This window comes from Somniosus microcephalus, chromosome 21 (genome assembly GCF_052327205.1).
Source record: "Somniosus microcephalus isolate GS21.2 chromosome 21, FLI_Smic_1.0, whole genome shotgun sequence".
NCBI lineage: Eukaryota > Metazoa > Chordata > Chondrichthyes > Squaliformes > Somniosidae > Somniosus > Somniosus microcephalus.
In genome coordinates, this window is record NC_141007.1 from 75,176,049 (window position 1) to 75,198,399 (window position 22,351).

At 51.7% G+C, this 22,351-nt stretch overlaps 1 protein-coding gene across 2 annotated transcripts in view; it reads right to left on the bottom strand.

Annotated features, from left to right (window-relative positions):
- Window positions 1-21,886, bottom strand: part of LOC147102981 (TOM1-like protein 1) — a 45,891-nt gene extending 24,005 nt beyond the window's left edge. The window contains exons 1-2 of one of the 2 annotated variants that reach the window (XM_085963995.1): window positions 21,660-21,886; window positions 108-192 (exon numbers count right to left, since the gene is read on the bottom strand). In XM_085963995.1, coding sequence (XP_085820121.1) covers window positions 108-192; window positions 21,660-21,717 — 143 coding nt within the window. In that variant the 5' untranslated portion in view covers window positions 21,718-21,886. The remainder of the gene's footprint in view (window positions 1-107; window positions 193-21,659) is intronic. The other variant, XM_085963994.1, reaches the window with a different exon arrangement.
- Window positions 21,887-22,351: the final 465 nt, after the last annotated feature.

The following is a 22,351-nucleotide window of genomic DNA, read 5'->3' on the forward strand; positions in this document are numbered from 1 at the left end:
CGTCCCCCCTCCGTTCCCTCTCCTCCTCCGTCCCCCCATCATCCCCCTCCAACATCTACCCCCTTCCTCCGTTCCTCTCCCCCCTACCCGCCATCACATGGACTTACCCCTCCTCAGCAGCGTTGATAACGTCACAGATCTGGTTGAATTGGGCCCAATCCGCAGCCTGCAGCGTTCCTATCGTGGCTTTGTCTGGAGAACAAAGGTTTCACTGTTACTCAGCATCTAAAGAGACAATGGCTGAATGAGTGGCTGGAGCCCAAAGAACAACACTGTTATTCTGGGGCACAGGCTGGAGTCCAGGCCAGGCGACGGGAACGAAAGCCTCTCCTCTCTCTCGCTCCCTGTCCAGCTCTCAGGTCCCACAGTAAAACAATCTCAGTTCAGCTGTTACTGAACCGAAGCCCAGAACGAGAAACCTCTCGATCAACAGCAATCTCATTCAGAGAGGCTGAAGTACGGGTAGTGTGGGTCACGGTAATAACACAGCCACACAGGAATGTTAGGATTAAGGCACATTGTTATAGTGTAGAAGGAAATTTAACCCGTGCTGTTCCTGCCCTGGGAGTGTTTGATGGGACAGTGTAGAGGGAGCTTTACTCTGTATCTAACCCGTGCTGTACCTGCCCTGAGAGTGTTTGATGGGACAGTGTAGAGGGAGCTTTACTCTGTATCTAACCCGTGCTGTACCTGCCCTGGGAGTGTTTGATGGGACAGTGTAGAGGGAGCTTTACTCTGTATCTAACCCGTGCTGTACCTGCCCTGGGAGTGTTTGATGGGGCAGTGTAGAGGGAGCTTTACTCTGTATCTAACCCGTGCTGTACCTGCCCTGGGCATGTTTGATGGGACAGTGTAGAAGGAGCTTTACTCTGTATCTAACCCGTGCTGTACCTGCCCTGGGAGTGTTTGATGGGGCAGTGTAGAGGGAGCTTTACTCTGTATCTAACCCGTGCTGTACCTGTCCTGGGAGTGTTTGATGGGACAGTGTAGAGGGAGCTTTACTCTGTATCTATCCCGTGCTGTACCTGCCCTGGGAGTGTTTGATGGGACAGTGTAGAGGGAGCTTTACTCTGTATCTAACCCGTGCTGTACCTGCCCTGGGAGTGTTTGATGGGACAGTGTAGAGGGAGCTCTACTCTGTATCTAACCCGTGCTGTACCTGCCCTGGGAGTGTTTGATGGGACAGTGTAGAAGGAGCTTTACTCTGTGTCTAACCCGTGCTGTACCTGCCCTGGGAGTGTTTGATGGGACAGTGTAGAGGGAGCTTTACTCTGTATCTAACCCGTGCTGTACCTGCCCTGGGAGTGTTTGATGGGACAGTGTAGAGGGAGCTTTACTCTGTATCTAACCTGTGCTGCACCTGCCCTGGGAGTGTTTGATGGGACAGTGCAGAGGGAGCTTTACTCTGTATCTAACCTGTGCTGTACCTGCCCTGGGAGTGTTTGATGGGACAGTGTAGAGGGAGCTTTACTCTGTATCTAACCCGTGCTGTACCTGCCCTGGGAGTGTTTGATGGGACAGTGTAGAAGGAGCTTTACTCTGTATCTAACCCGTGCTGTACCTGCCCTGGGCATGTTTGATGGGACAGTGTAGAAGGAGCTTTACTCTGTATCTAACCCGTGCTGTACCTGCCCTGGGAGTGTTTGATGGGGCAGTGTAGAGGGAGCTTTACTCTGTATCTAACCCGTGCTGTACCTGCCCTGGGAGTGTTTGATGGGACAGTGTAGAAGGAGCTTTACTCTGTATCTAACCCGTGCTGTACTTGCCCTGGGCATGTTTGATGGGACAGTGTAGAAGGAGCTTTACTCTGTATCTAACCCGTGCTGTACCTGCCCTGGGAGTGTTTGATGGAACAGTGTAGAAGGAGCTTTACTCTGTATCTAACCCGTGCTGTACCTGCCCTGGGAGTGTTTGATGGGACAGTGTAGAGGGAGCTTTACTCTGTATCTAACCCGTGCTGTACCTGCCCTGGGAGTGTTTGATGGGACAGTGTAGAGGGAGCTTTACTCTGTATCTAACCCGTGCTGTACCTGCCCTGGGAGTGTTTGATGGGACAGTGTAGAGGGAGCTTTACTCTGTATCTAACCCGTGCTGTACCTGCCCTGGGAGTGTTTGATGGGACAGTGTAGAGGGAGCTTTACTCTGTATCTAACCTGTGCTGTACCTGCCCTGGGAGTGTTTGATGGGACAGTGTAGAGGGAGCTTTACTCTGTATCTATCCCGTGCTGTACCTGCCCTGGGAGTGTTTGATGGGACAGTGTAGAGGGAGCTTTACTCTGTATCTAACCCGTGCTGTACCTGCCCTGGGAGTGTTTGATGGGACAGTGTAGAGGGAGCTTTACTCTGTATCTAACCCGTGCTATACCTGCCCTGGGAGTGTTTGATGGGACAGTGTAGAAGGAGCTTTACTCTGTATCTATCCCGTGCTGTACCTGCCCTGGGAGTGTTTGATGGGACAGTGTAGAGGGAGCTTTACTCTGTATCTATCCCGTGCTGTACCTGCCCTGGGAGTGTTTGATGGGACAGTGTAGAGGGAGCTTTACTCTGTATCTAACCCGTGCTGTACCTGCCCTGGGAGTGTTTGATGGGACAGTGTAGAGGGAGCTTTACTCTGTATCTAACCCGTGCTGTACCTGCCCTGGGAGTGTTTGATGGGACAGTGTAGAAGGAGCTTTACTCTGTATCTAACCCGTGCTGTACCTGCCCTGGGAGTGTTTGATGGGATAGTGTAGAAGGAGCATTACTCTGTATCTAACCCGTGCTGTACTTGCCCTGGGCATGTTTGATGGGACAGTGTAGAAGGAGCTTTACTCTGTATCTAACCCGTGCTGTACCTGCCCTGGGAGTGTTTGATGGAACAGTGTAGAAGGAGCTTTACTCTGTATCTAACCCGTGCTGTACCTGCCCTGGGAGTGTTTGATGGGACAGTGTAGAGGGAGCTTTACTCTGTTTCTAACCCGTGCTGTACCTGCCCTGGGCATGTTTGATGGGACAGTGTAGAAGGAGCTTTACTCTGTATCTAACCCGTGCTGTACCTGCCCTGGGAGTGTTTGATGGGGCAGTGTAGAGGGAGCTTTACTCTGTATCTAACCCGTGCTGTACCTGCCCTGGGAGTGTTTGATGGGACAGTGTAGAAGGAGCTTTACTCTGTATCTAACCCGTGCTGTACCTGCCCTGGGAGTGTTTGATGGGATAGTGTAGAAGGAGCATTACTCTGTATCTAACCCGTGCTGTACTTGCCCTGGGCATGTTTGATGGGACAGTGTAGAAGGAGCTTTACTCTGTATCTAACCCGTGCTGTACCTGCCCTGGGAGTGTTTGATGGGACAGTGTAGAGGGAGCTTTACTCTGTATCTAACCCGTGCTGTACCTGCCCTGGGAGTGTTTGATGGAACAGTGTAGAAGGAGCTTTACTCTGTATCTAACCCGTGCTGTACCTGCCCTGGGAGTGTTTGATGGGACAGTGCAGAGGGAGCTTTACTCTGTATCTAACCTGTGCTGTACCTGCCCTGGGAGTGTTTGATGGGACAGTGTAGAGGGAGCTTTACTCTGTATCTAACCCGTGCTGTACCTGCCCTGGGAGTGTTTGATGGGACAGTGTAGAGGGAGCTTTACTCTGTATCTAACCCGTGCTGTACCTGCCCTGGGAGTGTTTGATGGGACACTGTAGAGGGAGCTTTACTCTGTATCTAACCCGTGCTGTACCTGCCCTGGGAGTGTTTGATGGGACAGTGAGTGCACATGTAACTTGGGATATTTCAGTGTGGATATTTCACACACAGTAACACCACAAAACCCAGACAGTTGGGAACTGGACAACTGGTGCTTTGAACAGGGAGAACCAGGCCGACAGTTACACGGACTCTGTGGCAGGAGCAATACCCGCTCACACTCCCCCTTCGCTTCCCCCTCCCCCTCCATAACAAGTCACTGAGTTGAAATGCAAATATTCACATTAGGAATTTCAAATTCTGGGTGCGCCAGTCTCACAATCTCAGCTGAATTCACAACAAACATCCGAAAATTGACACTTCATCTGCTCGAGTGTCTTGGCTGTCACTGACATCACCTGGAGAAACCGTCCTCTCCCCTCAGGAACCGCAAACTACCTCCCAAGCTTCTTCATAGAGCAATCGCAAGCTCCTGCTCCCACTCCCACCCGCACGGGAGAAAGAACCCACTTCACCCAAGGACTCCCTCCCGCCTCGCTGCTCAGTTGCTGTCGGGTTTATCTGCAAACGCTCACTCCTTCGGCAGCACCTCCCAAACCCGCGACCTCTTCCACCTAGAAGGACAAGGGCAGCAGGCACGTGGGAACACCGCCTGTTCCAAGTTCCCCTCCAAGTGACATACCATCCTGACTTGGAAATATATCATGGTGTGGAAATGCTGGTGGACTGGGGTGGACAAATGTAAGAAGTCACATAACACCAGGTTATAGTCCAACAGTTTTATTTGAAATCACAAGCTTTCGGAGCGCTGCTCCTTCGTCAGGTGAAGTGGAGAGATGCATAAAGACACAGCTTATATAGTCAAAGAATAATGCCAGATGATTACAGGTAATCTTTCTAACTGCCATTTATCACACCTCAGCAAATAGATAATCACAGCAATCAAAGGTGTGAATGGTGTCCAAACAGGTTAGTCAGGAAAACAATTGTTCTTTGATGTAATGTTTTCCTGGCTAACCTGTTTGGACACCATTCACACCTTTGATTGCTGTGATTATCTCTCTGCCGAGGTGTGATAAATGGCAGTTAGAAAGATTACCTGTAATCATTTGGCATTATTCTCTGACTATATAAGCTGTGTCTTTATGCATCTCTCCACTTCACCTGACGAAGGAGCAGCGCTCCGAAAGGTTGTGATTTCAAATAAAACTGTTGGACTATAACCTGGTGTTGTGTGACTTCTTACATTGGAAATATATCAGCCGATCCTTCATCGTCGCTGGGTCAAAATCCTGGAACTCTCTCCCTAACAGCACTGTGGGAGCACCTTCACCACACGGGACTGCAGCGGTTCAAGAAGGCGGCTCACCACCACCTTCTCAAGGGCAATTAGGGATGGGTGATAAATACTGGCCTTGCCAGTGACGTCCACATCCCAGGAATGAATTTAAAAAACTTTTGATGCATATTTCATCGCAGTTTGGGCTCCTGTATTGTCCAGCATCAATGTGAAGCCCAGCAGACAGACGAGGAGTCAGCACCCTCCGTCACTCCACCAGACACACACACACAATGATGTGCAGGTAGGGGAGTGTGGTGGTTATGTTACTGGACCAGGGATCCAGAGGCCTGGACTTGTTCTGTTCCTCATTCTCCGATGTGGGCGTCACTGTCAAGGCAGGCATTTATTGCCCATCCCTCTGGCCGATGTGACTCCAGTCCCACACCAATGTGGTCGACTCACAACTGCCCTCTGAAGTGGCCGAGGGTGCCACTCCGTCATATCAAAGAGCTGTGGCAACTAGGGATGGGCAATAAATGCCGGCCTTGCCAGCGACGCCCACATCCCCGAGAATGAAAATAATATAAAAGCAAAATACTGTGGACGCTGCAAATCTGAAATAAAAACAGAAAGTGCTGGAGACTCTCAGCAGGTCAGGCAGCATCTGTGGAGAGAGAAACAGAGTTAATGCATCAGGTCGATGACCCTTCGTCAGAACTGGAAAAAGTGAAAGATGGAACAGCTTTTAAGCAAGTACAGAGGCAGGTCATGAAAATAATCAATATTTTTTTAAGTAATGTTGGTTGAGGGATAAAGATTGGCCCAGGACACCGGGGAGAACTCCCCTGCGCTTCTTCGAAATAGAAGCCGTGGGATCTTTTACGTCCACCTGAGAGAGCAGATGGGGCCTCGGATTAACGTCTCATCCGTAAAAAATGGCACGTCTGACAGTGGGGCACTCCCTCAGTACTGCCCCTCCGACAGTGCAGCGCTCCCTCAGTACTGCCCCTCCAACAGTGCAGTCCTCCCTCAGTACTGCCCCTCCGACAGTGCGGCGCTCCCTCAGTACTGCCCCTCCGACAGTGCAGGACTCCCTCAGTACTGCCCCTCCGATAGTGCAGCGCTCCCTCAGTACTGCCCCTCTGACAGCGTGGCACTCCCTCAGTACTGCTCCTCCGACAGTGCGGCGCTCCCTCTGACAGTGCGGCGCTCCCTCAGTACTGCCCCTCCGACAGTGCAGGAGTCCCTCAGTACTGCCCCTCCGACAGTGCGGCGCTCTCTCAGTACTGCCCCTCCGACAGTGCAGGACTCCCTCAGTGCTGCCCCTCCGACAGTGCGGCGCTCCCTCAGTACTGCCCCTCCGACAGTGCAGGACTCCCTCAGTACTGCCCCTCCGACAGTGCGGTGCTCCCTCAGTACTGCCCCTCCGACAGTGCGGCGCTCCCTCAGTACTGCCCCTCCGACAGTGCAGGACTCCCTCAGTGCTGCCCCTCCGACAGTGCGGCGCTCCCTCAGTACTGCCCCTCCGACAGTGCAGGACTCCCTCAGTACTGCCCCTCCGACAGTGCGGTGCTCCCTCAGTACTGCCCCTCCGACAGTGCGGTGCTCCCTCAGTACTGCCCCTCCGACAGTGTGGCGCTCCCTCAGTACTGCCCCTCCGACAGTGCAGCGCTCCCTCAGTACTGCCCCTCCGACAGTGCAGCGCTCCCTCAGTACTGCCCCTCTGACAGTGCGGCGCTCCCTCAGTACTGCACTGGGAGTGTCAGCCTGGATTTTGTGCTCCGGTCTCTGGAGTGGGGCTTGAACCCACGACCTTGTGACAGAGGCGAGCGAGAGCTGCTCACTGAGTCATGGTTGAGACTTTTCCTTACCTGACGCAGGAGCTGGCTGCTCTGTGATAACTGTGTGTTGTGTAAACTGAACAAGGGGGTGATACAGTATAAAGGCACACCTGTTGTTGGCTCAATGTTGCGTCAGTCCCTGCCTAACTCGGATTGCGATCTTCTAATGCAAAATATATTGAAAGACACTTGGAGGAAGGCAGTTTGCCAGCTTGTGACTCAGAGTATTTGAAACGTCAGGAGAGCAGGAACAGGGGAAAAGACAGAAAATAAATAAGCGAGTGACTTGCCCAGCGCTGCTCTCAAACACAACGACAACTTGCATTTATCGAGCACCTTTAACGTCACACAGCTCTTCACAGGAGGGTCATCCGTCATAACATCAACACCGAGCCAAAGGAGGAGACATTAGGACAGGTGACCAATCGCTTGGTCAAAGAGCTCGGGGTTTTAAGGAGCGACCTAAAGGAGGAGAGGTAGCGAGGCGGAGAGGTTTAGGGAGGGAATTCCAGAGCTGAAGGCACGGCCGCCAATGGTGGAGCGGTGAAAATCAGGAACGCGCAAGAGGCCAGAATTGGAGGAGCGCAGAGATCTGGGAGGGGTGTAGGGCTGGAAGAGGTTACAGAGATCTGGGAGGGTTGTAGGGCTGAAGGAGGTTACAGAGATCTGGGAGGGTTGTAGGGCTGGAGGAGGTTACAGAGATCTGGGAGGGTTGTAGGGCTGGAGGAGGTTACAGAGATTGGGAGGGTTGTAGGGCTGGAAGAGGTTACAGAGATTGGGAGGGTTGTAGGGCTGGAGGAGGTTACAGAGATCTGGGAGGGGTGTAGGGCTGGAAGAGGTTACAGAGATCTGGGAGGGTTGTAGGGCTGGAAGAGGTTACAGAGATCTGGGAGGGTTGTAGGGCTGGAGGACAGGACAGAGATGGGGACAATTCAAGGAGCTGGAAACAGAGCGGCACTGGTTAGAACATAATGACATAAGAAATAGGAGCAGGAGTTGGCCATTCGGCCCTTCGAGCCTGCTCCGCCATTCAGTGAGATCATGGCTGATCTTCTGCCTCAACTCCATTCACCGGCCCTATCGCCATATCCTTTGATGCCTTTACTAGTCAGAAATCTATCGACTTCTGTCTTGAATATACTCAATGACTGAGCCTCCACAGCCCTCTGGGGTAGAGAATTCCAAAGATTCACCACCCTCTGTGAAGAAATTTCTTCTCGTCTCAGTCCTGAATGGTCTACCCTTTATCCTGAGGCTGTGGCCCCTGATTCTAGACTCCCCAGCCAAGGGAAACATTGTCCCAGCATTCACCCTATCGAGCCCTGTAATAATTTTGTATGCTTCAATGGGATCCCCTCTCGTTCTTCTGAATTCAAGAGAATACAGGCCTAGTTTACTCAATCTCTTCTCATACGACAGTCCCGCCATCCCAGGAATCAATCTCGTGAACCTTCGTTGCACTCCCTCTATGGCAAGTGTATCCTTCCTTAGGTAAGGAGACCAAAATTGTACACAGTACTCCAGGTGTGGTCTCACCAGGGCCCTATATAATTGGAGTCAGACTTCTTTACTCCTGTACACAAATCCTCTTGTAATGAAGGCCAGCATACCATTTGCCTTCCTAATGGCTTGCTGCACCTGCACATTCACTTTCAGTGACTCATGTACAAGGACACCCAGGTCCCTTTGAGCAACTGCATTCCCCAATCTTTCACCATTTAGGAAATACTCTGCCTTTCTGTTTTTTCTACCAAAGTGGGTAGCTTCACATTTATCCACATTATATTCCATTTGCCATGTTCTCGCCCACTCACTGAGCCTGTCGAGATCCCCTTGAAGCCTCTTCGCAACTGACACCTAGCTTTATATCATCAGCAAATTTGGAAATGTTACATTCAGTCCCCTCATCCAAATCATTGATATAGATTGTGAATAGCTGGGGCCCATGCACCGATCCTTGCGGTACCTCACTAGTCACAGCCTGCCATCCTGAAAAAGACCCGTTTATCCCTACTCTTTGTTTTCTGTCTGTTAACCAATTCTCAATACGTGTATGTGGAGGAAGTAGTTAGTTACTGGCCTCTGGTTCAAATCCAGCTCAAAGTCTCCTCTCTCCACTGGTTGTAAACAGCCTTCGTTGGATGGGTTGCGCAGTCTCGGCCTAATTTGCAATGAATGAGCCCACATTATTAGACTGGCCCTAATACAGCAGTGATTGGTCATCTCACTCTGAGAGGACGCAGCCGGGGGCCGGGGAGGGGCGGGTATGGGAAACTCCTCTATCAGGTCAATTGGAGAGACACTGGCTCACCTACTGCCCCATCCCCCCTGAAGGGTATGTTTCACAGGCTGTGGCTGCGCTCCAGGATCTCGCTGTTCACAGGAGCCCAGTCAGTGAGACTCACAACACCACCTTGCATTTCCTACGTCTGTTCAAACACAGGAAAAGGTCCCAGTGCATTTCACAGAGGCACAAGGAGGAGACGGAGTCAAAGGAGAGATTCGGAGGGGTGACCAAAAGCCTGGCTGAAGAGGTGGGTGTTTTTGAAGGGTCTTAAAAGAGGAAGGGGCGGTGAAAGGGTTTAGAGAGGCTATTCCAGAATGTGGGGCCGAAGTGAATGATGGTGGGGCGAAGGGAGGGAGGCACAGACAAGAGGCCAGAGTCCAGGGGGGGGTGGGGGGGGGGGGGGAGAGGTCTTACAGAGATAGGGAGGGGTGAGTCTCTGGAGGGTTTTCACACACGGCTATTTGACTGCGAGAGGCATCATAGCTTCCATCCAACGTCACAAGCACTTCCAGCAGGGGGCACTGGATGGCGATCAGATGTGGGTTGAATTTGTCCTATCCGCTTCCCCCACCCCCAGTCCCCCTCACTGCAAGGGTACTGAGGCCAACTGTACCCGAGATCAGACAGCTCGGCACAAACTGGAGATTAAACCTGGGACCGCCTGGTCCGTAAGGTTCAGCTAGTCACTGGGTAAACTCAGGAGACGGGGTGTGGAGAACTGAGGCGCATTGTCGGGACAGTGTGAATGGAGCTTTGCTGTGCACTGAACTCACGTTAAACCTGACCAAGCATTGGGGACACCCCAGGGTCCAAGCAGGGGGAGTGCAGCTTAGATTTACCAGAATGATACCTGGACTTCAAGGGTTAAATTGCAATCTTTGGGAGGGTTGAGGTCTCCCTTGCCTCATCTGGTCCAAAGTCATACCCAACTTTTTGCTACTTGTGGTTTCATTAACGGAACTCTCACCGGTCAACAGTGTCAGCCATGGCCCAGCGGACAGCACTCTCGCCTCGGAGTCACAGGTTGTATGATCAAGTCTCACTTGAGCACAGAATCTAGGCTGACACTCCAGTGCAGTACTCGGAGTGCCGCACTGTCGGAGGGGCAGTACTCGGAGTGCCGCACTGTCGGAGGGGCAGTACTGAGGGAGCGCCACACTGTCAGAGGGGCAGTACTGAGGGAGCGCCGCACTGTCGGAGGGGCAGTACTGAGGCAGCGCTGCACTGTCGGAGAGGCAGTACTGAGGGAGCGCTGCACTGTCGGAGGGGCAGGAATGAGGGAGCACCGCACTGTCGGAGGGGCAGTACTGAGGGAGTGCTGCATTGTCGGAGGGGCAGTACTGAGGGAGCACCGCACTGTCGGAGGGGCAGTAAAAAGGGAGCGCCGCACTGTCGGAGGGGCAGTACTGAGGCAGCGCTGCACTGTCGGAGAGGCAGTACTGAGGGAGCGCTGCACTGTCGGAGGGGCAGTACTGAGGGAGCACCGCACTGTCGGAGGGGCAGTACTGAGGGAGTGCTGCATTGTCGGAGGGGCAGTACTGAGGGAGCACCGCACTGTCGGAGGGGCAGTAAAAAGGGAGCGCCGCACTGTCGGAGGGGCAGTACTGAAGGAGTGCCGCACTGTCGGAGGGGCAGTACTGAGGCAGCGCCGCACTGTCGGAGGGGCAGTACTGAGGCAGCGCCGCACTGTCGGAGGGGCAGTACTGAGGCAGCGCCGCACTGTCGGAGGGGCAGTACTGAGGCAGCGCCGCACTGTCGGAGGGGCAGTACTGAGGCAGCGCCGCACTGTCGGAGGGGCAGTACTGAGGCAGCGCCGCACTGTCGGAGGGGCAGTACTGAGGGAGCGCCGCACTGTCGGAGGGGCAGTACTGAGGGAGCGCCGCACTGTCGGAGGGGCAGTACTGAGGGAGCGCCGCACTGTCTTTTGGATGAGACATTAAACCGAGGCCCCGTCTGCTCTCTCAGGTGGATGTAAAAGATTCCATCACACTATTCTGAAGAGCAGGGGGAGTTCTCCCCGGTGTCCTGGGGCCAATATTTATCCCTCAATCAACATTACTAAAACAGATTATCCAGTCATTATCACGGTGCTGTTTGTGGGAGCTTGCTGTGCACAAATTGTCTGCCGCGTTTCCTACGTTAAAACAGTGACTAAACTTCAAAAGTGCTTCATTGGCTGTAAAGCGCTTTGGGACGTCATGAGGTTGTGAAAGGCGCTACAGAAATGCAAGTCTTTCGTTCTTTAACAAACAGTAGCTGTCTCTGACGGTGATCACCAGAGCTGACATCGAGTGGGAAGTCCAGCATTATTGACACTAGGTTTTACTGGAGTTTCGGGGCATATCAAAGGAAAGTTATATAAGAAACGGTTTAATGATGTTTAGAACAACGTGACCTGACCTGGCACGCCCACTCTCTGGTGTTACCCACCGTTCTTTATTTACCACCTGCAGGATTTCCCAGGTTTTCCCGGCACCTCCTCGTGTTTCCGATCACTGCTGTGGATACAAAATCGGCTCAGGGACAGAAAGCAGAGAGTAGTGGTGAACGGTTGTTTCTCAGACTGGAGGGAGGTTTACAGAGGTGTCCCCCAGGGGTCGGTGTTGGGACCACTGCTCTTTTTGATATATATTAATGACCTGGACTTGGGTACACGGGGCATTATTTCAAAGTTTGCAGATGGCGTGAAACTCGGAAATGTAGTAAACAGTGAGGAGGATAGTAACAGACTTCAGGAGGACACAGACAGACTGGTGAAATGGGCAGACACATGGCAGATGCAATTTAACACAGGGAAGTGTGAAGTGATGTATTTTGGTAGGAAGAATGAGGAGAGACAATATAAACTAAAGGGAACAATTCTAAAGGGGGTGCAGGAAGAGAGAGAACCGGGGGTGAACGTACACAAATCATTGAAGGTGGCCGGACAAGGTGAGAAGGCTGTTAAAAAGCACACGGGATCCTTAGCTTTATTAATGGAGGAATAAAGCACTAAAGCAAGGAGGTTATGGTAAACCTTTATAAATCACTGGTTAGGCCTCAGCCGGAGTATTGGGTTCAATTCTGGGCACCGCACTTTAGGAAGGATGTCAAGACCTTGGAGAAGGTGCAGAGGAGATTTACTGGAATGGTCCCAGGGATGAGGGACTTCAGTGTGGAGAGACTGGAGAAGCTGGGGTTGTTCTCCTTTGATCAGAGAAGGTTAAGAGGAGATTTGATAGAGGCGTTCAAAATCAGGAAGGGTTTTGTTAGATTAAATAAGGAGAAACTGTTTCCAGTGGCAGGAGGGTCGATAACCAGACGACACAGATTGAAGCTGATTGACAAAAGAACCAGAGGGGAGCTGAGGAGAATTTGTTTTACGTGGGGAGTTGTTGTGATCTGGAATGCGCTGCCTGAAAGGGCGGTGGAAGCAGATTCAATAGTAACTTTCAAAAGGGAATTGGATAAATAGTTGAAGGGAAAGAATTTGCAGGGCTCTGGGGAAAGAGCAGGGGGAGTGGGACTAATTGTTCGCTCTTTCAAAGAGCCGGCACTGGCACGATGGGCTCAACAGCTTCCCTCTGTGCTGAGGATTCTAGGTAGTTTCTGCTTTCCATATTTTCTTTCTGGTCTATCCAGAAGCTTTCGGTCACCCTCCCAATGTCTCCTTGTTTGGCTCAGTGTCGATTTCTGTCCGATGACGGTCCTGTGAAGCACCTTAGGACATTTTGCTAGTTAAAGGCGCTATATAAATGCAAGTTGGTGTTGTTCACAGAACACTTTTCACTTCTCACACAGCTCAAGAGAAACATTGCCCTATGAGGAGAGATGGAGCAGATTGGGTCGATACTCTCGGGAGTTTAGAAGAATGAGAGGTGATCGCATTGAAACATACACGATTCTGAGGGGGATTGACAGGGTAGATGCTGGGAGGATGTTTCCCCTGGCTGGAGAGTCTAGAACCAGGGGGCAGAGTCTCAGGATATGGGGTTGGCCATTTAAGACTGAGATGAGGAGGAATTTCTTCACCCAGAGGGTGGTGAATCTTTGGGATTCTCTGCCCCAGAGGGCTGTGGAGGCTCAGTTGTTGAGTATATTCAAAGCTGAGATCGACAGACTTTTGGACACTCAGGGAATCGAGGGATATGGGGATAAGGCGGGAAAGTGGAGTTGAGGTGGAAGATCAGCCATGATCGCATTGAATGGCGGAGCAGGCTCGAGGGGCCGAATGGCCTGCTCCTGATCCTAATTCTTAAGTTCTTAAACACAGAGAAATAATAAAGTGGGACGCGACTGAGCACAGCAGGTGAGGGATCCCCTGGCAGTCAGAATCACAAGTGCATTCTCTGTATGTTGGAATTTCTCTGAAGAAGGTGCAGCACAGGCTCAACGGGTAAGGTCCTCCCTCTGTGCTGTAAACTTTCACCATTCTGCAGACAGCTCACAAGAAATCTCCTCCCACCCTCTTCCCCAAGACATTGTTTGTCTGTTTTAACTCCCAAACATCTGTTCTGAAAGTTACGGATGGATTCGCGTTGCCTTAGTCCTAGAAATAATTTTAATTTTAGGCTTAGTCGGTAAGAAATGTCAGTTCTAACTGGTCGATCTCCCGTGGAATTACACACCTATAGCTTAGACCAAGTGTGGTCTTGAGGGGCAGCAGTGTTGGAGGGCAGGGTCTAATTCAACCAGGGACTGCAGGTGTCATTCATATTTTAAAGTCATATATTCTATCTTTAATTATTATAGGAATTTATAACGGAAATATATACATTCACATTTAGAATGGAAAATGCCTATGTATAAAATTATCAGGGGCCTAGATAGAGTGGATAGGAAGGACCTATTTCCCTTAGCAGAGGTCAGTAACCAGGGGCATAGATTTAAAGTAATTGGTAGAAGGATTAGAGGGGAGTTGAGAAGAACTTTTTTCACCCAGCGGGTGGTGGGGGTCTGGAACTTGCTGCCTGAAAGGGTGGGAGAGGCAGAAACCCTCATCACATTTAAAAAGTACTTGGATATGCGCTTGAAGTACCGTAACCTGCAGGGCTACGGACCAAGAGCTGGAAAGTGGGATTAGGCTGGAGAGCTCTTTTTCGGCCAGCACAGACACGATTGGCTGAATGGCCTCATTCTGTGCCGTGAATTTCTATGATTCTATGTAAACTTGTCACGCTGTAATTACACCCTCCTGCCAGTGGTGGCTCTGCAACAGGATCGCCAGGCTGGAGTTATAGGGCCAGCTGAACAGCAGCATTGCTGTGGGTTCAGCTACCATTCTCCTACCCACATGGCTTGGGGGGGGGGGGGGGGGTAACAGAGGCACCCTCAAGTATAATAAATACATTGCACAGCTGTTTCGGTGTGGGACACAGCTATACGGGCCATGATATGGCCTCAGCTCAATTCCCGATCTGTCTTGAGTTAGTACATCTCAGCCAGGGTTACCAATCGGAGTTCAGTTTCCAGGACCCTGGGAGGAGTTCAGCCAGGTTTCCCGATCCTGTTTGCTCCCCTGTCAGAGGGGGACACGGCTGGACTCAGCAATTGCCCTTCCATGGCCAAGTAGCCTACAAACAATCATTGCCTCGACTTGCACATAAAGCAAGGTCATTGGGCAATGGATGGGCAGTAATCACGAGCAGGAACCCAGGTTGGTTTTTTCCTTTCCTCAGTTAGGGATACTGAACTCAGCGAATCAGCGCAACCTGGGGATCAAACCTGGAGCCGCCATGGTTTATAAAAGTCTAAACTAACTTGCATTTATATAGCGCCTTTCACATCCTTAGGACATCCTAAAGTGCTACACTGAAATTGTATAGTCACTCTTGTTTTATTTGCGTACAGCAAGGTCCAGTTAATCTGTTTTTTAGCGATGTCGAGGGATAGATATTGGTCAAGGCACCGGGGAGAACTCCCCTGCTCTTCTTCAAATAGTGCCATGGGATCTTTTACGTCCACCTGAGAGGGCAGACGGGGCCTCGGTTTAACTTCTCAGCCAAAAGAAGGCACCTCAGACAGTGCGGCGCTCCCTCAGCACTGCACTGGAGTGTCAGGTAAGATTTTTGTGCTCAAGTCTCTGGAGTGGGACTATGAACCCACAACCTCCTGACTCAGCGGCGAGTGAGCGTGCTGCCCAGTGAGCCACGGCTGACACTATGGCTCAGTACCTAACCCAGTGGCACCAGGGTTCTTGCATGAGGTGTAAATATAACGGGTTTACCAATTACTTCATCCTGAAGACCATGCCCCTTGAAAATGCCCCTTGGGTGAATATAAGCCGTACACTAAAGCCTGTCGATTGCCAAGTTGCCAACCAGTTAATGTGTTTTTGGGCAGTGAGCATTACTGTGATCACCTCACCCTCACCCCCTCCATGAGCTGCTCAATCCCTCGGGGCTGTAAACCCAATTAACACAGGCAAACATCTGCCCCACTCCACTCACCAACATAAACACAGCTGTGCACTTTTTAGCAAAGTTTATTAACAGTTAATAACAATTTTGTTATTCACAGCAGTGTATTTTGGGGTTGTGTTAACTTGCACACGGTGATGCCTTTAATGGAGAGGGTCCACCGGCAGGTAAATGCACACTGCCCCTTCCTCCAGTGTCGGCCGTCGCTCAGTGGGCAGCACTCTCACCTCCGAGTCAGAAGGTTGTGGGTTCAAGTCCCACTCCAGAGACTCGAGCACAAAAATACAGGCTGACACTCCAGTGCAGTGCTGAGGGAGTGCTGCACTGTCGGAGGTGCCGTTAAACCGAGGCCCCGTCTGCCCTTTGGATGGATGTAAAAGATCCCATGGCACTATTTTGATGAAAAGCAGGGGAGTTCTCCCCGGTGTCCTGGGGCCAATAGTTATCCCTCAATTAACATCACTAAAACAGATTATCTGGTCATTATCACATTGCTGTTTGTGGGAGCTTGCTGTGCAGAAATTGGCTGCTGCGTTTCCCACATTGCAACAGTGACTCCACTTCAAAAAGTACTTCATTGGCTGTAAAGAGCTTTGGGACGTTCTGAGGTTAGGAAAGGTGCTATAGAAATCTTTCTTTCTTCACAGTGTCCCACCAGGCTCTCTCATTGCAATTTTGCAGGGAGGGGAGTAGAGGGGTGGGGTGGGGTTGTACCCCGCGCTGTACCTGCCCTGGGAGTGTTTGATGGGGCAGTGTAGAGGGAGCTTTACTCTGTATCTAACCCGTGCTGTACCTGCCCTGGGAGTGTTTGATGGGACAGTGTAGAGGGAGCTTTACTCTGTATCTAACCCCGCGCTGTACCTGCCCTGGGAGTGTTTGATGGGGCAGTGTAGAGGGAGCTTTACTCTGTATCTAACCCGTGCTGTACCTGCCCTGGGAGTGTTTGATGGGACAGTGTAGAGGGAGCTTTACTCTGTATCTAACCCGTGCTGTACCTGCCCTGGGAGTGTTTGATGGGACAGTGTAGAGGGAGCTTTACTCTGTATCTAACCCGTGCTGTACCTGCCCTGGGAGTGTTTGATGGGACAGTGTAGAGGGAGCTTTACTCTGTATCCAACCCGTGCTGTACCTGCCCTGGGAGTGTTTGATGGGGCAGTGTAGAGGGAGCTTTACTCTGTATCTAACCCATGCTGTACCTGCCCTGGGAGTGTTTGATGGGACAGTGTAGAGGGAGCTTTACTCTGTATCTAACCCCGCGCTGTACCTGCCCTGGGAGTGTTTGATGGGGCAGTGTAGAGGGAGCTTTACTCTGTATCTAACCCGTGCTGTACCTGCCCTGGGAGTGTTTGATGGGACAGTGTAGAGGGAGCTTTACTCTGTATCTAACCCGTGCTGTACCTGCCCTGGGAGTGTTTGATGGGACAGTGTAGAGGGAGCTTTACTCTGTATCTAACCCGTGCTGTACCTGCCCTGGGAGTGTTTGATGGGACAGTGTAGAGGGAGCTTTACTCTGTATCTAACCCGTGCTGTACCTGCCCTGGGAGTGTTTGATGGGACAGTGTAGAGGGAGCTTTACTCTGTATCTAACCCGTGCTGTACCTGCCCTGAGAGTGTTTGATGGGACAGTGTAGAGGGAGCTTTACTCTGTATCTAACCCGTGCTGTACCTGCCCTGGGAGTGTTTGATGGGACAGTGTAGAGGGAGCTTTACTCTGTATCTAACCCGTGCTGTACCTGCCCTGGGAGTGTTTGATGGGACAGTGTAGAGGGAGCTTTACTCTGTATCTAACCCGTGCTGTACCTGCCCTGGGAGTGTTTGATGGGACAGTGTAGAGGGAGCTTTACTCTGTATCGAACCCGTGCTGTACCTGCCCTGAGAGTGTTTGATGGGACAGTGTAGAGGGAGCTTTACTCTGTATCTAACCCGTGCTGTACCTGCCATGGGAGTGTTTATGGGGACAGTGTAGAGGGAGCTTTACTCTGTATCTAACCCGCGCTGTACCTGCCCTGGGAGTGTTTGATGGGACAGTGTAGAGGGAGCTTTACTCTGTATCTAACCCGTGCTGTACCTGCCCTGGGAGTGTTTGATGGGACAGTGTAGAGGGAGCTTTACTCTGTATCTAACCCGTGCTGTACCTGCCCTGGGAGTGTTTGATGGGACAGTGTAGAGGGAGCTTTACTCTGTATCTAACCCGTGCTGTACCTGCCCTGGGAGTGTTTGATGGGACAGTGTAGAGGGAGCTTTACTCTGTATCTAACCCGTGCTGTACCTGCCCTGGGAGTGTTTGATGGGACAGTGTAGAGGGAGCTTTACTCAGTATCTAACCCGTGCTGTACCGGCCCTGGGAGTGTTTGATGGGAGAGTGTAGAGGGAACTTTACTCTGTATCTAACCCGTGCTGTACCTGCCCTGGGAGTGTTTGATGGGACAGTGTAGCGGGAGCTTGACTCTGTATCAAACCCGTGCTGTACCTGCCCTGGGAGTGTTTGATGGGACAGTATAGAGGGAGCTTGACTCTGTGCTGTACCTGACTGGGAGGGATTGATCCTGAAGACATCATCCATTCTCTGGCAATTTTGTCCCTCACGTAATTCACCAAAAGTGCAATTAAAGATATATCCACAGAAGTCTCTGTGAAATTTCAGACTATGGTTGGTTAACCTACACCTTTCCAAATACTCGGAATTTCATTAGTGACAAAGAAAGACACACAATTTCTGGAATCCAAAATAAAAACAGAAAGTGCTGTAAACACGGACCAGGTGCGCACCCAAAACACAGAGCGGTCGGTGTGACCTCTTTCGGTGCTGACACTCTGCTGTGCAGTTGCTGGATTTTCTATTTCATTTGAGCAGTGATTGATTTTGAACCGTTGTTTTAATTCCTGTGTTTGACGTGTACTCCAATATATACTGCAACACCAATAAATCATTAACAAAATCACGGGGTTGGCCAACACTGTTTGTTTTACTTCTCAGTTCTAAGGGACATGGGAAGTGCTGTTGAAGGTAAGAACCTGTATTTATGTCGCGCTGTCTCATCAAGCTCACAGCTTTTCACCACATATATTAATGACTTAGATGAAGGAATAGAGAGCTGTATGTCCAAGTTTGTGGATGACTCGAAGTTAGAAGGCACAGCAAGTAGGTGTGGATGGGAGCAGGAAGTTACAAAGGAACATAAACACAGACACAAAGACGTGTCAGGGGGCAAAACTGTGGCAGATGGAGTTCATTGTGGGGTCATCCAGTTTGGATCAGAGAAAGATCTATCAGAATATATTCTTAATGGTGAGAGGCCAGGAGCTGTGGAGGAGCAAAGGGATTTAGGTGTCCATGTACACAGAACACTTAAAGCTAGTGCACAGCTACAAAGAGCAATCGAAGAGGTTAATGGCATTGATCTCAAAGTGGTTTGGAATTCAAAAGTGAGGCAGTGATGCTTCAGTTGTACGGAGCTCTAGTTATACCCTATCTGGACACTCTGTCCAGTTCTGGGCCCCGCACCTCAGGAAGGATACATTGGCCTCGGAGGAGGGGCAGCGCAGATTCACCAGAATGACACCGGGGCTGAAAGGGTTAAACTACGAGGCCAGGTCGCACAGACTGGGCTTGTATTCCCTGGAGTTTAGAAGGTTGAGGGGTGATCTGATTGAGGTACTTAAACTGATTAAATGATTTGATCGGGTAGATAGCAAGAAACTATTTCCTCTGGTGGTGGGGGGGGGGGGGAACCAGAACAAGGGGGCATCACCTTAAAGTTAGAGCCAGGCCGTTCAAGAGCAAAATCAGGAAGCAGTTCTTCACACAAAGGGCAGAGGAGATCTGGAACTCTCTCCCACAACAGGCAGTGGATGCTGGGGGATAACTGGAATTTTCTAGACAGAGGTGGACAGGTCATTGTTGGGCCAGGGTGTCAAGGGGTCTGGAGCTAAGGTGTGAAAATAGATCAGATGGAATGGCGGAACAGACTCGAGGGGCTGAATGGCCTACTTTTGTTCATATTGCATCCAAACACTGAAGTACTTCAGAAGTGTAGTCACTGTTGTATGCAGGGAAATGCAGCAGCCAATTTGTACACAGCAAGATCCCACAAATAGCACATGAGATAAATAATCTTGGTTGTGGGATAAATATTGGCCAGGATACCGGGGAGAACTCCCTTACTCATCTTCGAATAGTGGCCGTGGGATCTTTTACGTCCATCCGAGGTGTGGACGGGGCCTCGGTTTAACGTCTCATCTGAAAGACAGCACCTCTGACAGTGCAGCAGTTCCTCAGCACTGCACTGAAGTGTCAGCCTAGATTTTTGTGCTCAAATCTCTGGAGTGGGACTTGAACCCACAACCTTCTGACTCCGAGGCGAGGGTGCTGCCCACTGAGCCACAGCATGAACTAACTGAACAGGACATAAGAACATAAGAATTAGGAGCAGGAGTCGGCCATACGGCCCCTCGAGCCTGCTCCGCCATTCAATAAGATCATGGCTGATCTTCAAACTCAACTCCACTTTCCCGCCCGATCCCCATATCCCTTGATTCTCTTAGTATCCAAAAATCTATCGATCCCTGTCTTGAATATACTCAATGACTGAGCCTCCACAGCCCTCTGGGGCAGAGAATTCCAAAGATTCACCGCCCTCTGAGTGAAGAAATTTCTCCTCATCTCAGTCCTAAATGGCCGACCACTTATTCTGAGACTGTGACCCCTGGTTCTAGACTCCCCAGCCAGGGGAAACATCCTCCCTGCATCTACCCTGTCGAGCCCCCTAAGAATTTTATATGTTTCAATGAGATCACCTCTCATTCTTCTAAACTCCAGAGAGTATCGGCCCAATCTCTCCTCATAGGACAGCCCTCTCATCCCAGGGATCAATCTAGTGAACCTTCATTGCACCGCCTCCCAGGCAAGTCTGTCCTTTCTCAGATAGGGACTTCCAATCTCTGGGGTTTGTTAAAAGAATCAAAGGAAATCAATCCTGGGGAGGGGGCTATCCCTCAGTACAGCTCTTGGTCAGGTCATCAAGAACAGTCAGCAGGGAATTTAACGCAATATCTTTTACCAAACACGGAAAGCTTTAGGTCATCTGTCCTAATATCTCAAGTGGCTCGGTGTCAAGTTATGTTTGATAACGTTCCTGTGAAGCATCTTGGGATGTTTTACTACGTTAAAGGTTCTATATAAATGCAAGTTGTTGTTGTGTCTCGATAGTTACTGTGATTTTTCCGATTGGACAGCAGGACGATGTGATACTATCAGAGGCTGCCCACAGCTTCACGATTTGACATTGCCACCAGCAAACTTAACTAGGGAGAGACAAGGTGGGCCAGGGTCCCGGTCCTGACCACCATGCAGTGAGCCCAGCTGGAAAGCAGCTGTGGCCTTGGGCAGGAGCAGGACCACAGTCTGCCTTCGTGCCCATTGCGGTTTAATCACCCGCAGACCCACGTGACCAACTGGGCACAGCACCAGAGGGCAGCGGCCAACAGAACCCGGACCCAGCACCCATCGAACCAATCCCGCGCCCAACAGAACCCAGACCCAGCACCCACTGAACCAATCCCGCGCCCAACAGAACCCGGACCCAGCACCCATCGAACCAATCCCGCGCCCAACAGAACCCGGACCCAGCACCCATCGAACCAATCCCGCGCCCAACAGAACCCGGACCCAGCACCCATCGAACCAATCCCGCGCCCAACAGAACCCGGACCCAGCACCCATCGAACCAATCCCGCGCCCAACAGAACCCGGACCCAGCACCCATCGAACCAATCCCGCGCCCAACAGAACCCGGACCCAGCACCCATCGAACCAATCCCGCGCCCAACAGAACCAAACCCAGCACCCATCGAACCAATCCCGCGCCCAACAGAACCCGGACCCAGCACCCATCGAACCAATCCCGCGCCCAACAGAACCCGGACCCAGCACCCATCGAACCAATCCCGCGCCCAACAGAACCCGGACCCAGCACCCACTGAACCTGGTGCCCAGGGAAGGAGAGATTATAAAAGGAGTCGCGGGTTGATCGGGGTTTAGCTGACCCCGGATCCGGCAGCAAGTTACCGAAACTCAATGGTTTTCAATCACAGAGGAGCAAATCCCGGAGAGACCGAACCCAAAGCCCAGACCCCGGACCCAGCCCGGCTCCCGCTCCGGCTCCCTCTCCCCGGCCTTACCGATCAGTTTCCCGGCCCGGGTGCTGAACGGGTCCTTGGGCGGTTTCCCGAACGCCATGTCCCGCTCCCAGCCCGACAGGGAGCGGCTCCGGGATCAGTCCGGCTCCGGGAGCGCGGTGTCGGCGGCTCCGGGTGCGGGAGGCGATGGACTGAGTCCGGGAGCGAGGAGGATGGGCGGCACTGGGAGTGGCTCCGGGTCCGGGGAGGAGCTCCGGGATCGCTCCAGTGTGGGGGTGGATCACTCCAGTGTGGGGGGGGGGGGGGGATCACTTCAGGATCGCTCCAGTGTGGGGGTGGATCACTCCAGGATCACTCCAGTGTTGGGGTGGATCACTCCAGGATCACTCCAGTGTGGGGGGGGGATCACTCTGGGATCGCTCCAGTGTGGGGGATCGCTCCAGTGTGGGGGGGGGATCACTCCAGGATCACTCCAGTGTGGGGGGGGGATCACTCCAGTGTGGGGGGGATCACTCCAGGATCGCTCCATTGTGGGGGTGGATCGCTCCAGTGTGGGGATAGATCACTCCGCGATCGCTCCAGTGTGGGGATGGATCACTCCGGGATCGCTCCATTGTGGGGGTGGATCACTCCGCGATTGCTCTGGGATCGCTCCGGGATCGCTCCAGTGTGGGGATCGATCACTCCAGGATCGCTCCAGTGTGGGGATAGATCACTCTGGGATCACTCCAGTG